Here is a 12,040-nt window from a genome sequence, read left to right on the forward strand (position 1 = left end):
GAAAACTTCCATTATGATAAAATTGAAGTGAAACCTACGTTACCCACCACTCGTTTTATATTACACGTACATCATGACAATATTTTCGTCCGTGAAGGCACGTGGAATCATGTTCCCAACTCTTATCATTTCAATGCCATAAATTCATAAGTATGAAGCCAATTGTCTTCAAAATATCAACAGTAACGGATTAATGTTCTACTCCAGAGTTTATACGCGGACATGTTATAAAGTCTTGCAGTTTTACAACTATTTCAATTGTAATTTTTGAGAATTGTATCACCATGATATTGCGACATCTTGTTATAATATACGTTCACTTAGAGTCGACGAGAAATTAATGTAAGAATATATACCAAAACCAAAAAGAAAAAGTACCAAAATCAGTTGCACATGTAGTAGTATTATCTTTGTAACTTACGTTACATTAACGTGAAACATACGTTACGTGGAATCTGACGAATATATTTTTGCGCACATAGATTCACATGTTTCATCGATGATACTCAAGAATTGGCTGGCAATTTTGGACTAATAAATGTTGAAAATATTTTCTGAAGAAAGTCTGACATCAAATTATCGAGAAAACAAATGAACATTACATGAAATAAGGTTTAACACAATAGGACATGCTGTGTTCAGTATAGCATACAGGTCATTTGCCATCTTTCCCATCTGCAGGCAGCATTTACAAACATGGCAGCCGATGGTATACTTCACATCTGACGCATAATTATCTCAATCATAGACTGTAGTCACCAATCTTAAAGCATTTGAAATAGAATGACATTGGTAACGTATGTTACATAATGAAATCTACGCCCTATGAAAGAAATTATCACACTACAAAAATAAAGCAAGATTGTGTGTTCATATTTTTCAACTACAAACTTGAATATTTGTGTCATGGATTGGTATAAACATGAAACCTATTCTAAAAACTTTAATTTTCGCGTTTTGCGATTGTCCAATTGTGCCGAAATAGTGGTTTTGGGCCTAAAGCCCACCTGCTCACCATCACCCATTATCAGCGGGCGCAGAGAAGCAAAAGCAATGCATCAGTGTGAATGTTCACCGCAACGTCTATAGGCGAAAGACTACAATGCTCTATAGTCACAGCTCGTCCGGTGTACAGGATATCAATCGGAATTGACGGTACTAATTAATCAAAGTCAGTCATGGATAGAAGCCAAAGCATGATAATGACCTAACCTGGTGATTACTGAAATTAATTGATTAAAAATTTGAGAGCGATTTCAATGACAACGCAATGTCAAGATTATAGTGTATGTCTGCGCAACATGGAATAACAACCATGACAACGCTATTCAATAATCAACAAGTTTCACTTTCTAAAATATGATGCTGTGAAGGTTATTAGAATACAAACACACACACATACACACAAATGAACACATATATACATACACAAGCACACACACAAATACGCATGGATACAGCTATAGATATAGATATATATAGACAGATATAATAAGGAGATTTATAGGTATAGATTCATTGTCAACTGACTCATACATGCATAAAAGTGTTCATTGCTCCTCTAAATAATTTGCATTCATTCGTATCATCAATTTAGTGTATTGCTTTACTCTGATATAATGAATACCTGCTTAAGATTAAAGTAAATGCTGTTGATTTTTTTTAAATGTTTTTTTTTTTTTTAGTGTTGCGATATGGAAATCTTCTAACCTGATATATCATAATTTATAGGCACATAAACTATTCAGATATGGATAAAGAGCAGCGGGATGATATCGTGATTGCTAAACCTGCTCATTTTTTTTTGTGTGTGTGCAGTAATCGTGAAATCACACATGGTCGCATATCGATCTTTGATAAACACCTATAGTGATCCAAAGAATGCAGTGTTGTTTTGTTGAGTTCTGTTTCTTTTAATATATATACATTCATTGTAACTCTCATTTAGTTTCTTACCTATATCAGGATGATTATTCATTCTTGACAAGGTCGGTGGATATGAATTACAATATGTATGGTCACTGCAGTGTTCAAGACCGGGTTATAATAAGTACGTTTCCTGAAAATGTTCTCGTTAACTGCAGAGTAACAAACCAACCAGTTTATATACCTACATCACCGTCTCTTCCTTTTTTGGTTCTTATTCAACAATTTGAATAAGTTAAGTGCTTTACCTGAACTGCTGTGATAACTAAAGCTTAGAGGATACAGCCTTTTTTCTGCAGTTGCTCCCCTTAGACTGTACCTTTAAATTATATTTCTTTATTATCAATGTATACTGTGTAGTTCGTATCAAATAATTGTCAATTTTTATTCATCAAGTTAATTAATCCTTCTTCAAAAATCCTATGATTTGTTCAAAAGAAAGATGTGTTTGTATATTACGTTTGTCATGAAATAGCAGAAATAAATACGTATCAAATACAGAGCTATCGAGATTTTTGATCACATTTTCATATCTATTGCTTGACCGGTTACTATTGATTAGTATTGGTTTGCCTAGATACGATTTGATGATGTGTGGGTCGCCGTACGATGATGATAATTACAGGTAAATATCTCGAAAGGAGGGTTGTGGATATACTGTCGGCTTTCACTCTGTACAGCCAATATCAAGATTACTCGAATGATAAAGACAGAGGCTTATAAGAAACTGAATGAATGTTGACGATGATTACTGTTCCTTAACCCATAGACTTTATTGTGTGTGTCTGACACAGCATTCGCAAAGAAAAAAAGAGACAAAATTCACCATAAACTCTACGTGTGCATATCATGCATTCTAGGCCCTGCGTGTGCACATCTACGGATATGTATTTACACTCAACTGTGCAGTATATCAAATCAATCGACATACTTATTCATGCAGGGCTTTTTACTATTAAGGAACAGACACATATGACTGCTAAACGTTAGGTCTATCTTTTATATGAAGTACACAGATCAGTGACAGATTTGAGCATGTTGAGCACTAAGAGCATAACCCTAATGCAAAATGTTGCTTCAGGCGATGTGAATTTTAGAGAGGAAACATAAGAATAAAATACTATACAAGGACTGTAAATGCGTGCTTCATAAGTCACAGACACGTTAAAATGACCTGGTGGGATAATGCAGTTGACTTTCAATTAATAATCCCCCCCCCCAAAAAAAAATGCAAAGAGCAGTACATTCCCTTTAAGCGAACGATTGACACGATTGAACTGCAGCCATACTGTCGATAAAACCCTCTATGGTGGCCCCCAATAATCGACTCGCGTTCTTCAAGCGATACTTGAATAATTCATGCCCCGATCTCTGTTCGTGGGAGAAACCATGTTGATAGTCTAAGATTCCTGCCCATTTTTTTTTTTTTTTTTTTGGGGGGGTACTTTCTGCATGTAGCATCGTTGTGTTTGTCGCCTTGAAAAACAGATGCCATTTACACCCTGCCATTAAGATCTAGCATTAATTGATCTGTTTACAACGGCCATTAAATATCATCACCTGTCTTAAACTCATCAGAAAAAAAAAACTTCCACCAAGTATTCCCTTTCTAGAGTGTGTTAGTGATACTGTTACATTCATAATTGCATCCGTTTCCAGTTCATGTGCCGGTAATTTATTTGATTCGCCATCGTGTTTCACATCAGTCATATACAGTGTTTACTAACTTCCAACTCTCTCTACCTCCCTCACTATCATAATAATAGCAATGATGTATGGGAATTTGTAAGGTGCCAAATCCATCTAGTAATGCTCAAAGCGTATTTTGTACAAAATATGGATTACCTGCACGAAAGAAAAAGACAAATTGAAACAGATAAAGAATATTATCATAATCATAAAGATAATGGTATGAAATCAATAATCTTTGATGTAGGTCAAATTAAACAATATTATTTCGTGAGGTTATTTTTAAATACTTCATCAGAACTTCTCATTCTTAATCAATTTCTCAGCCATTGTGTCTCATCATCATCATCTTCTTCTGAGAAATCTTTGTTTTTTGTGGTAGTAAACAATCTGTGCATGAACAAGGCATCTCTCGTGCGCTCTTTGTTTTAATTTCTTCTATGAGATGGTGTGAGCATCAGAAAGGACAGTTCAGACTGCCTTTTTACCATCTGATGTTTTGGAAGGCTAACCAGGCGTGGCGCCTGTGAGCCAAGCCAGCCCCCCCCCCCCCCCCTCTCTCTCTCTTTTGCTATCTCTCTCTTTCCCTCTTTTTCTCTCACACATGCGTGCGCGCGTACATACACACACACCACACACCCACACAAAAGCAAGATGGTGGCCTCTTGGGGGCATCAGCGCTTAAAGAGGTTGGCTCCTTACATACATACCATCTCATGGGGCGGCTTCAAGGGCGAGTGTATTTATTTCATGTCTGTAGCCAACGACAGCCCTGCAGATAAGGTCATTTTGTGACGTTCCTCCCACAGAGAAATAGTATGACCTGTGGACACACACACACACACACACACACACACACACACACACACACACACTATACTAAACATCAATGTTGCTCATGGTTTCTCGATCTATATTATAATCATCTCTGATTGATTACATTAACCCATCTGTCGCGTCGTTGATGTGGGTGGAGACCGAGCACCACTGGCGGCGATGGGGGGGGGGGGGGGGGGGGGGGGACGTTTCCCCTTGATTTTTTGTTGTTGAAATTTTGATATTCTCTTTTTTCTATTTTATTTGCATTCCTATCACCTGCCTTGAATCTCATCGAAATCTAGCAGAAAAGATAGTTGCAGCAGAATGATGGTAACCAGCCATATTCTATATAAAACTCTTCCTTTTATTGAATATGTTTCAGGACTATTCGATAAGTAAAAAAAAAAACCGAACAAACTACAAATTACACAAGAAAAAGAGTAAATTTCAAAGCTTCCACTTCATGATGTGATATAGTTCAAAGCTGCTTAAGCCTAAATATTACATGCCTTGATCCGCCTGAGGTTAAAAGCATGAGAAACGAAGGCTTCCCGGTGGACTGAGGGACAGTCGAATTGCTCTAGCTCAGAAATTGATACAACGTATGGGAAAGGAAATGCTAAAAATGAACAGCTGATGTCCGCTTATTCGTTTGAAACCAGCTGGGGAATCCTTATTTACCACGCCAATAGTCTGTTCTGTCCCCCCCCCCCCCCATCATTGTGACATCAGCGAACATGCACATGGAGCTACATGGTATACAGAACAAGGTATAGGTTTAAGGAAAATTCGAGAGAAAAAAATCGTTCGAAAGTTTTGAATGCTTAAAGTTATGCTTAAATCAATGTGCCTGTATTCTCTAGAATGAGGCTTTGAACATATTTTCATTTGTCACGTTCGTGATGTTACAAGTTGAATTATATTATGAGAGCAGTTGAAAAAAAAGAACGAGAATTTCTCTTTATTTGTATAGGCCTATATACTTTTCATACACATGAAAATCGTATTTTGCCCCGAACCTTTACCTAGACTAAGTATCTGTTGTGCTTCACACAAGAATCATGATCCCACTTTACTGTATATGCAGTTCATATTACCATTCTTACTTCACATAGTTATGGTCCTATACGCCCGTTTATTGTGAAATAGAAATCACTTAAAGGAGACCTCCGAATGATTTTTAGATTTTTACTTTTGAACAACTATGAATTAGTTATACTGAGGACAGTGTTTCAGAATTTGTGATAATTGGGATGAAGAATAAGAATATTTTCAAAATTTAGAACAAATTGCTATGAACAAGGATGATGACAATATATGGCATAGTCACCATAAGAATGCATGAGTTGGGGCTTAAGGAAGCAGAACAAAAGAAGAAGGCATGCGTAGATTATACACAGGTGAACTCGCAAGCAAGCAGTATTAATGTAATGGAATTACACTGCTACATTGAAATATGTGAACCTCCTATGTCATCATCCTTGTTCAGTGTAATTTGTTTAAGGTTTTTCAAAGTATTGTTTATCTGCTCAAGAACCACAATAAATTCCACAAATCTATACATGGAGTTGTCGATTTATGTACTATATGATGTGAAATTATGAAAATCGTCTGGAATGTCCCTTTAATGTTACAGATAATGTTACAGATAACAAGGTTGGTCATGATTATTAAGCCCTGTGACAGCACGATGTATAGTTGACTTATAGTGATGATCTAAACGGTGCGTTTTATAAGCTTGCACTTTGGTCTTGAATGATATCGTGCGTTGATTGTGGTCCTGTGTAAGTGGTAAGTGAGCAGAATTATGGCGAATTGTTTCCAAAATGTATGCAGATAGACAAGTGGGGTCTATACGCATTATATAGATTTATTACAATATTACTAGAATGATATAAGATAGTATTGTTTATCTATGTATATTTATGCGTTTCCTTTTGATTTTGTATGAATTATAATTAATCAATAGAATTGATTACTATAATCAATAAACTAACTAGCTGATCTATTAATTTATTTGTTTATTTCTTCATTTATTTATAAATCTGTTTATCTATCTATTTATTCATTCATTCCCTCTTCCCACCATACACAGCGGGCCCTCTAGCTGGCCAGTATCACAATGTTGGTCCTGATATTTCCCAGCGCAGTATTGTCAGGTAGTTGAATGCAGCTGGGTCGTGAGGGACATGGGGCCCGTTTCATAAAACTTGTCATCAGTGACAAGTTGTCATAGATGTGACGAGCTACTGAAATCCTTGCATCAGATTGGCTGAGAGCAAATTTGTCATAGAAATGTGGCAGTTGTCACTGATGACAAGTTTTATGAAACGGGCCCGGGTGACCTATTTATGGGATGAAACATGCACAATACTAGTATACAACAATACTACTACTACTAATAATGAAAATAGAAATAATAGTAATAATGATCATAGCCTCCTAAGTGTTGCCATTGCTCTTTATACTGGAGGGCCCTGCCAATAATATCACCCCAGCATTAAATATGGCGGTTACTGCCTTATTTATTACACCTGGGTCGAGAGGGACATTGGCCCCTACTGGTATAGGCCTAATAGATTTTCTTGCTCATTGATATTTCCATCCACATGATACATTATGACGTGTAGCCACGAACATGTCCCCCGTAAAAATCATGAATGATTATGATCGACGATCACGTTTACAGGTGAAATGTCAAAGCAGGTGCAAATCGGGGGAGGGGGGGGGGGTGTTTCATCAACGTTTGTCAGTTTTCAGCAAATTCCTTGGTTTTGATTGGCTGAGATGCTCTGGTCATGATGGTGATTCAAGTTGTCAGGGCTGAGAAACGTTGATGAAACACCCCCAGTTATTGTTATTATTGTTGTTATTATTGTTATCATTATTATTATTATTATTATCATTATTATTATTATTATTATTATTATTATTATTATTATTATTATTATTATTATTATTATTATTATTAAGCAAGGTCACACCGCACAGGAGATATAAAGAATAAAGTCACACATATCGTTTCTCACTCGGTCACCTATAGTTTTCTAGTTTTGCTGGCTAAAAGAAGGAATCTAGTCGCATTCATAATTTGACACAGCATGACAAAATTCCTTTCTTACAATTCGCTGTACTACCGTATGTGTGTGGGGGCGGATCAATGTCAAGGTCACCCCGTTGAGATTTGTTTTCATCCTTTCCCGATTTTTGAGTGTACGTGTGTGTGTGTGTGTGTGTGTGTGAGTGTGTATGTTGAGGCCAAAGCCCCCCCTCCCCCTCCTCCGGTTCCGCGACCCTTTTCTAAGGAATTGACCGTTGATTTCATGGGCGGCGCCACGTTTTCCAAAGTGCGGGGGGGGGGGGGGGTGGGGGGAGCACTTCAGACAACCTTCAAAACTGACCTGTACCCCGCGCTCACACTTCAAGGTTTCTATCTATTTCTATAGTGCCACTACTTCACGGTGTACGCACTTCCGGGGTAAAAAAAAAAAAAGGTGGGGGTCCAAAGTGGTGACACCTTATGTATTGCTTTGTATGGTGCTAAAAGCTAAGGACCCGAGACCCGCGGTTACGCAGGCCCTGGATTTTAGAGATTAGATAGATACCCTGAGCCCCGCTGTTCTAGTTCTGTCAGACAGAAGCAGATCTAATGACCATCCGTGGTTTGACGTAACTACAGTAAACTTCCGGTTCGCGACTGCTGTTTTCTGACCATAATGCATTGCGAACATTCCGATTTTTCGTAGCCTTGGGTGGAAGATGAGAAGAATTCTCCCGCAATTATTATTGTTGGATGTCTTGGTATTAATGCAGATGCTTTGAAGGACTCTGTAAGATAGAATCATGCAAGCCGAAGATGCGAGATACTTGAAAAGGTGAGAAAGTGTCGGAAAATAGAGACACACACATAGGACTGTATCGAACTTCACGTTTACGTCGGCGATTCCCTGCCGCTTTGACAGCGCCAGCGCGCAGCGGGCACTGATATCATACCGCCCCGAAAGTTCTGGGGGAATAGTTGTTCATCCACCCGTTCGTAGATCTGCGGCTCTATTGCCTACTCGACTCGTGTACTCGTACTCGCTAATGAGCAAGCTCAACCCTCAATTACAAGCATCTGTAGGTTAGATGTGTAACATGTTCTGCTAAGTGACAGTGGCTGTAGGCTATAACATTGGCTCTATATCAGTGCTGTTAATAAATGTGAGTGTAGCCACTGCCACTTACAAGTTATATAAAGCAAAGCTGCATGCAGTTACACCAAACGGATTAAAAAAAGAACCCCCCCCCCCCAAAAAAAAAAGTCTTAATTAGGTGATGCGCCAGTCTGACGTCTGGCGTATCACCTATTGTGATTGTACGAATTCTTTCTTTTATCCTTTTTTTCTTCTTTCTTTCTGCCATATTTTGTGTGCACTGATACTGTATCTCAAAAGTCTTGTACTTAGTCAATGTCCGTGCAATTTCATACAGTCGTGTCACAGTCTCACAGATTCAAGTCTAAGTGTATAGTAGTATCTGGTCAGTCAGCTCAGTCATCTACGCACGCCCGTCATACGTGCGCATATGGTCGTACTTAAGGCAAAATTCATATTCTTTTGCATGGAATCGCTTTGTAATATCATTTAGCCCATGTTTGCCAGGTTTGAGGTCAATCCGAGTATTAAAATGCAACGTCATAATATATGGGCGCGTCAAAGTTGAAATTGTGTCAATGTGTCAATAGCGATACAAGCCTACCATGCAAATATGACCAAAACACCAACAATTTTAAATCTGATATAACTCGTCGGGATGAACAGTGACCCCCTATTTTCTTTACTGTACAATCAGCTGATGAGTTGTAGGTGTCATCTGATGGGTCATTGAGACTGACAAAATGCTTTAAAGTTATGAAATTCCAGTAGGGTCCTATGTAATGAAAAACATGAAAAAATTTGATGAAGTCATCAAACTATTTGCATATATTCGAACGTATTTCATTTATCCTTGACTGATTTTCACCCAGATTTCAGTATGTTGTAGCTTACAGTATTGTCTATCAAAGTTATATTTACAGTTTAGAAAATGATGACGTCATCACTGAAAAAATCGATTACATTTAATCATGCTAAATTTGACCATTTTACGTGTTATCCCTATGGGAGTCCAGTTTTTTTCGAAATTTTTTTTTGAATTCACTAGATGCACTATTAATGACATAAGTCGAGGCTGCAGTGTGAATATCTGTACCAAACGATAGTATCTGAGTTTTGCTTTTGTGGTTTTTGCATGCATTGCATTCTTTCACATCCACACCAGTTACAAAGTTTTGAATATTATCTGTGAAGCAACCACTGCTTCACCAGGAAGAGAATATTGTACAGGACTGAACAACTGTGATGTTAGTAATTCATATGTTAACTATTTTTATTTGTGTATTTGTGTATTGATTGATTGATTGATTTATTTATCTATTTATTTATTTATTTATGTATGTATGTATGTATGTATATATGTATGTATGTATATATGTATGTATGTATGTATGTATTTATTTATTTATTTATTTATTTATTTATTCTTTCATTCATTCATTTTTCTGTTTGACATGCAGGAAGGTAAAGGGAGGCAGTATAGATGTGCATCCAACTGAGAAAGCCCTGGTGGTGAACTATGAGTTGGAGGCTACCATCCTGGGGGAGATGGGGGACCCCATGCTTGGGGAGAGGAAGGAGTGCCAGAAAATGTGAGTATTCCTTCAAAACAGTACTGGATATTTCAACCTGTATACATTTTTTTAACACCAAGATGGGAATTCCGTCAACCCTGGGGAATTCTAGGGGCAATGTTGTTAACATGATTCTATAATCTGGTGAAGACCAACTGCTGTGACTAAAAAAATAAATAGAATAAATAAATAAATACGAGAACATCCTGTCTTCAGATCATGAGTCAAGTGTTGTCATTTGCAATGTCATTTCTACTCAGTAATTTCTAAATTATTTTGTACTCTTTAAACAGTGTTTGATGGAGAGGAATGTAACAAGAATAAATTTTGTGACCCCCCCCCCCCCAAAAAAAAATGCAGATTAAGAAAAATTAGATTACACAATATGCCATGAGAAGTAAGGGATAATGTCACTATAAGAATTTAGATGCTATGTGATGCACCCCTCTATGATGATTGAGTACCAGGTACCATGACAGTATTCTTCTTCCTGTCTTATATTTGAATTTAGAATTCGATTGAGGAGTCTGAACTCGGCCACAGACATCGCAGCCCTGGCGAGGGAGGTGGTGGAGAAATGCAAACTAATCCACCCTTCCAAGCTTCCTGAGGTGGAGCAGCTGCTCTACTACCTTCAGAACAGGAAGGAAACATCGCAAAAAGGTTGGTACTGTGAAACTTTTTTTTTTTCCCCCTTTTAGGTTATTGGGGCAACTGTTCACACATGCAGATCGCCATGTTAATGGAATAGATGCATTCTCACACTGCGGTACATGCAGTTGTTTGTAGGGGGTTCCTCTTTCTTTTATTTCTATGGTACAGTCTGTATGTTTTGTAATGAAATGACAATAAATGTATATCAATGTTTTTTTAATTCTAATTTTAACTGTTTTTGTATATAAAATTTAATTGACATCAAGTACACTGCAGTCTCCTATTGCAGCTCAGTATAGTATACATGTCTTGCAGCTGCACTGTAATAATGTGCTGTATTATTATAATTGTTATTCCAAAATAATATACCAGTACTCCTTTTGTAGTCGGTAAAAACGGGTAACAGTCCTGAGGATATGGTTCTTATATCATGCTGACGTAGTCAGTAGTATGTGACTGAATTGTGTAGAACTTGTGCTTTTATCCTTTCAAATGTGCATTTTCATATTGTGGAAGGGAAACTGAAGAGGGAGTTACCTCATGGAGTGAGATTTAGTGAAAGGTATAAATAAAACAGATTGTGTTGGATAAGACTGAAGCAGATAATGCAAGAGACAGGCATCATATGATGTGCATATGTATTAAGATTGTCAGGTGATCAAGATAATTGTAGCTTATGTGATTAAGATGCTTATAGGGATTAAAATATGTGACACACACAATGACAGTCAATCTGAATCTGAGTACAGTGTCCGGTCGTGATGTTGATGGCAATCGTGCCTTCTTCTCTATTCCTACAGCACCTCATACAATGACAAATGATATTCCTAATGACATTGTATATATTGTCCAAACTGAATAAATTGCTATTCAAAAAAGGTTCTCTCTCGCTGATATCTCTCTCTACCTGCCATCTGTGTCATCTTTCATTAACACAGCTGGTGCTAAGAAAGGCGAACTGACAGGCAAGCTGAAAGACCCTCCACCATACGAAGGAACAGAGGTGAGAGTTTGGCATGCTTTATTGTGTATTAATCCTATCTCATTAACATATCAATTTCTAGAATATTAGTGACTGATGCCAAAACAGGAGTAATAAATATGGGGCAAGATATGCTGATTACATTAGGCAGAGGAACCAAAGATGTGTCTGCTTATTACATCTGGAGGTACCATAGAGTGGAGGTTTCAATAAGTGCTTCCACTGCAAAGTGTGGTCAAATAGACCACCTTTCAATATCA

The 12,040-nt window shown here is 37.5% G+C and overlaps 1 protein-coding gene across 1 annotated transcript in view; it reads left to right on the forward strand.

Moving 5' to 3' along the window:
- Positions 1 to 8,178: 8,178 nt before the first annotated feature.
- The window catches only part of LOC139735229 (kinesin-associated protein 3-like), a 22,960-nt gene continuing 19,098 nt past the window's right edge, over positions 8,179 to 12,040 (forward strand). The window contains exons 1-4 of the mRNA XM_071645984.1: positions 8,179 to 8,309; positions 10,031 to 10,162; positions 10,656 to 10,807; positions 11,737 to 11,801. Coding sequence (XP_071502085.1) covers positions 8,278 to 8,309; positions 10,031 to 10,162; positions 10,656 to 10,807; positions 11,737 to 11,801 — 381 coding nt within the window. The 5' untranslated portion in view covers positions 8,179 to 8,277. The remainder of the gene's footprint in view (positions 8,310 to 10,030; positions 10,163 to 10,655; positions 10,808 to 11,736; positions 11,802 to 12,040) is intronic.

This window comes from Diadema antillarum, unplaced genomic scaffold (genome assembly GCF_040938485.1).
Source record: "Diadema antillarum isolate AM-2024a unplaced genomic scaffold, OU_Dant_1.0 scf00000027, whole genome shotgun sequence".
NCBI classification, from domain to species: domain Eukaryota; kingdom Metazoa; phylum Echinodermata; class Echinoidea; order Diadematoida; family Diadematidae; genus Diadema; species Diadema antillarum.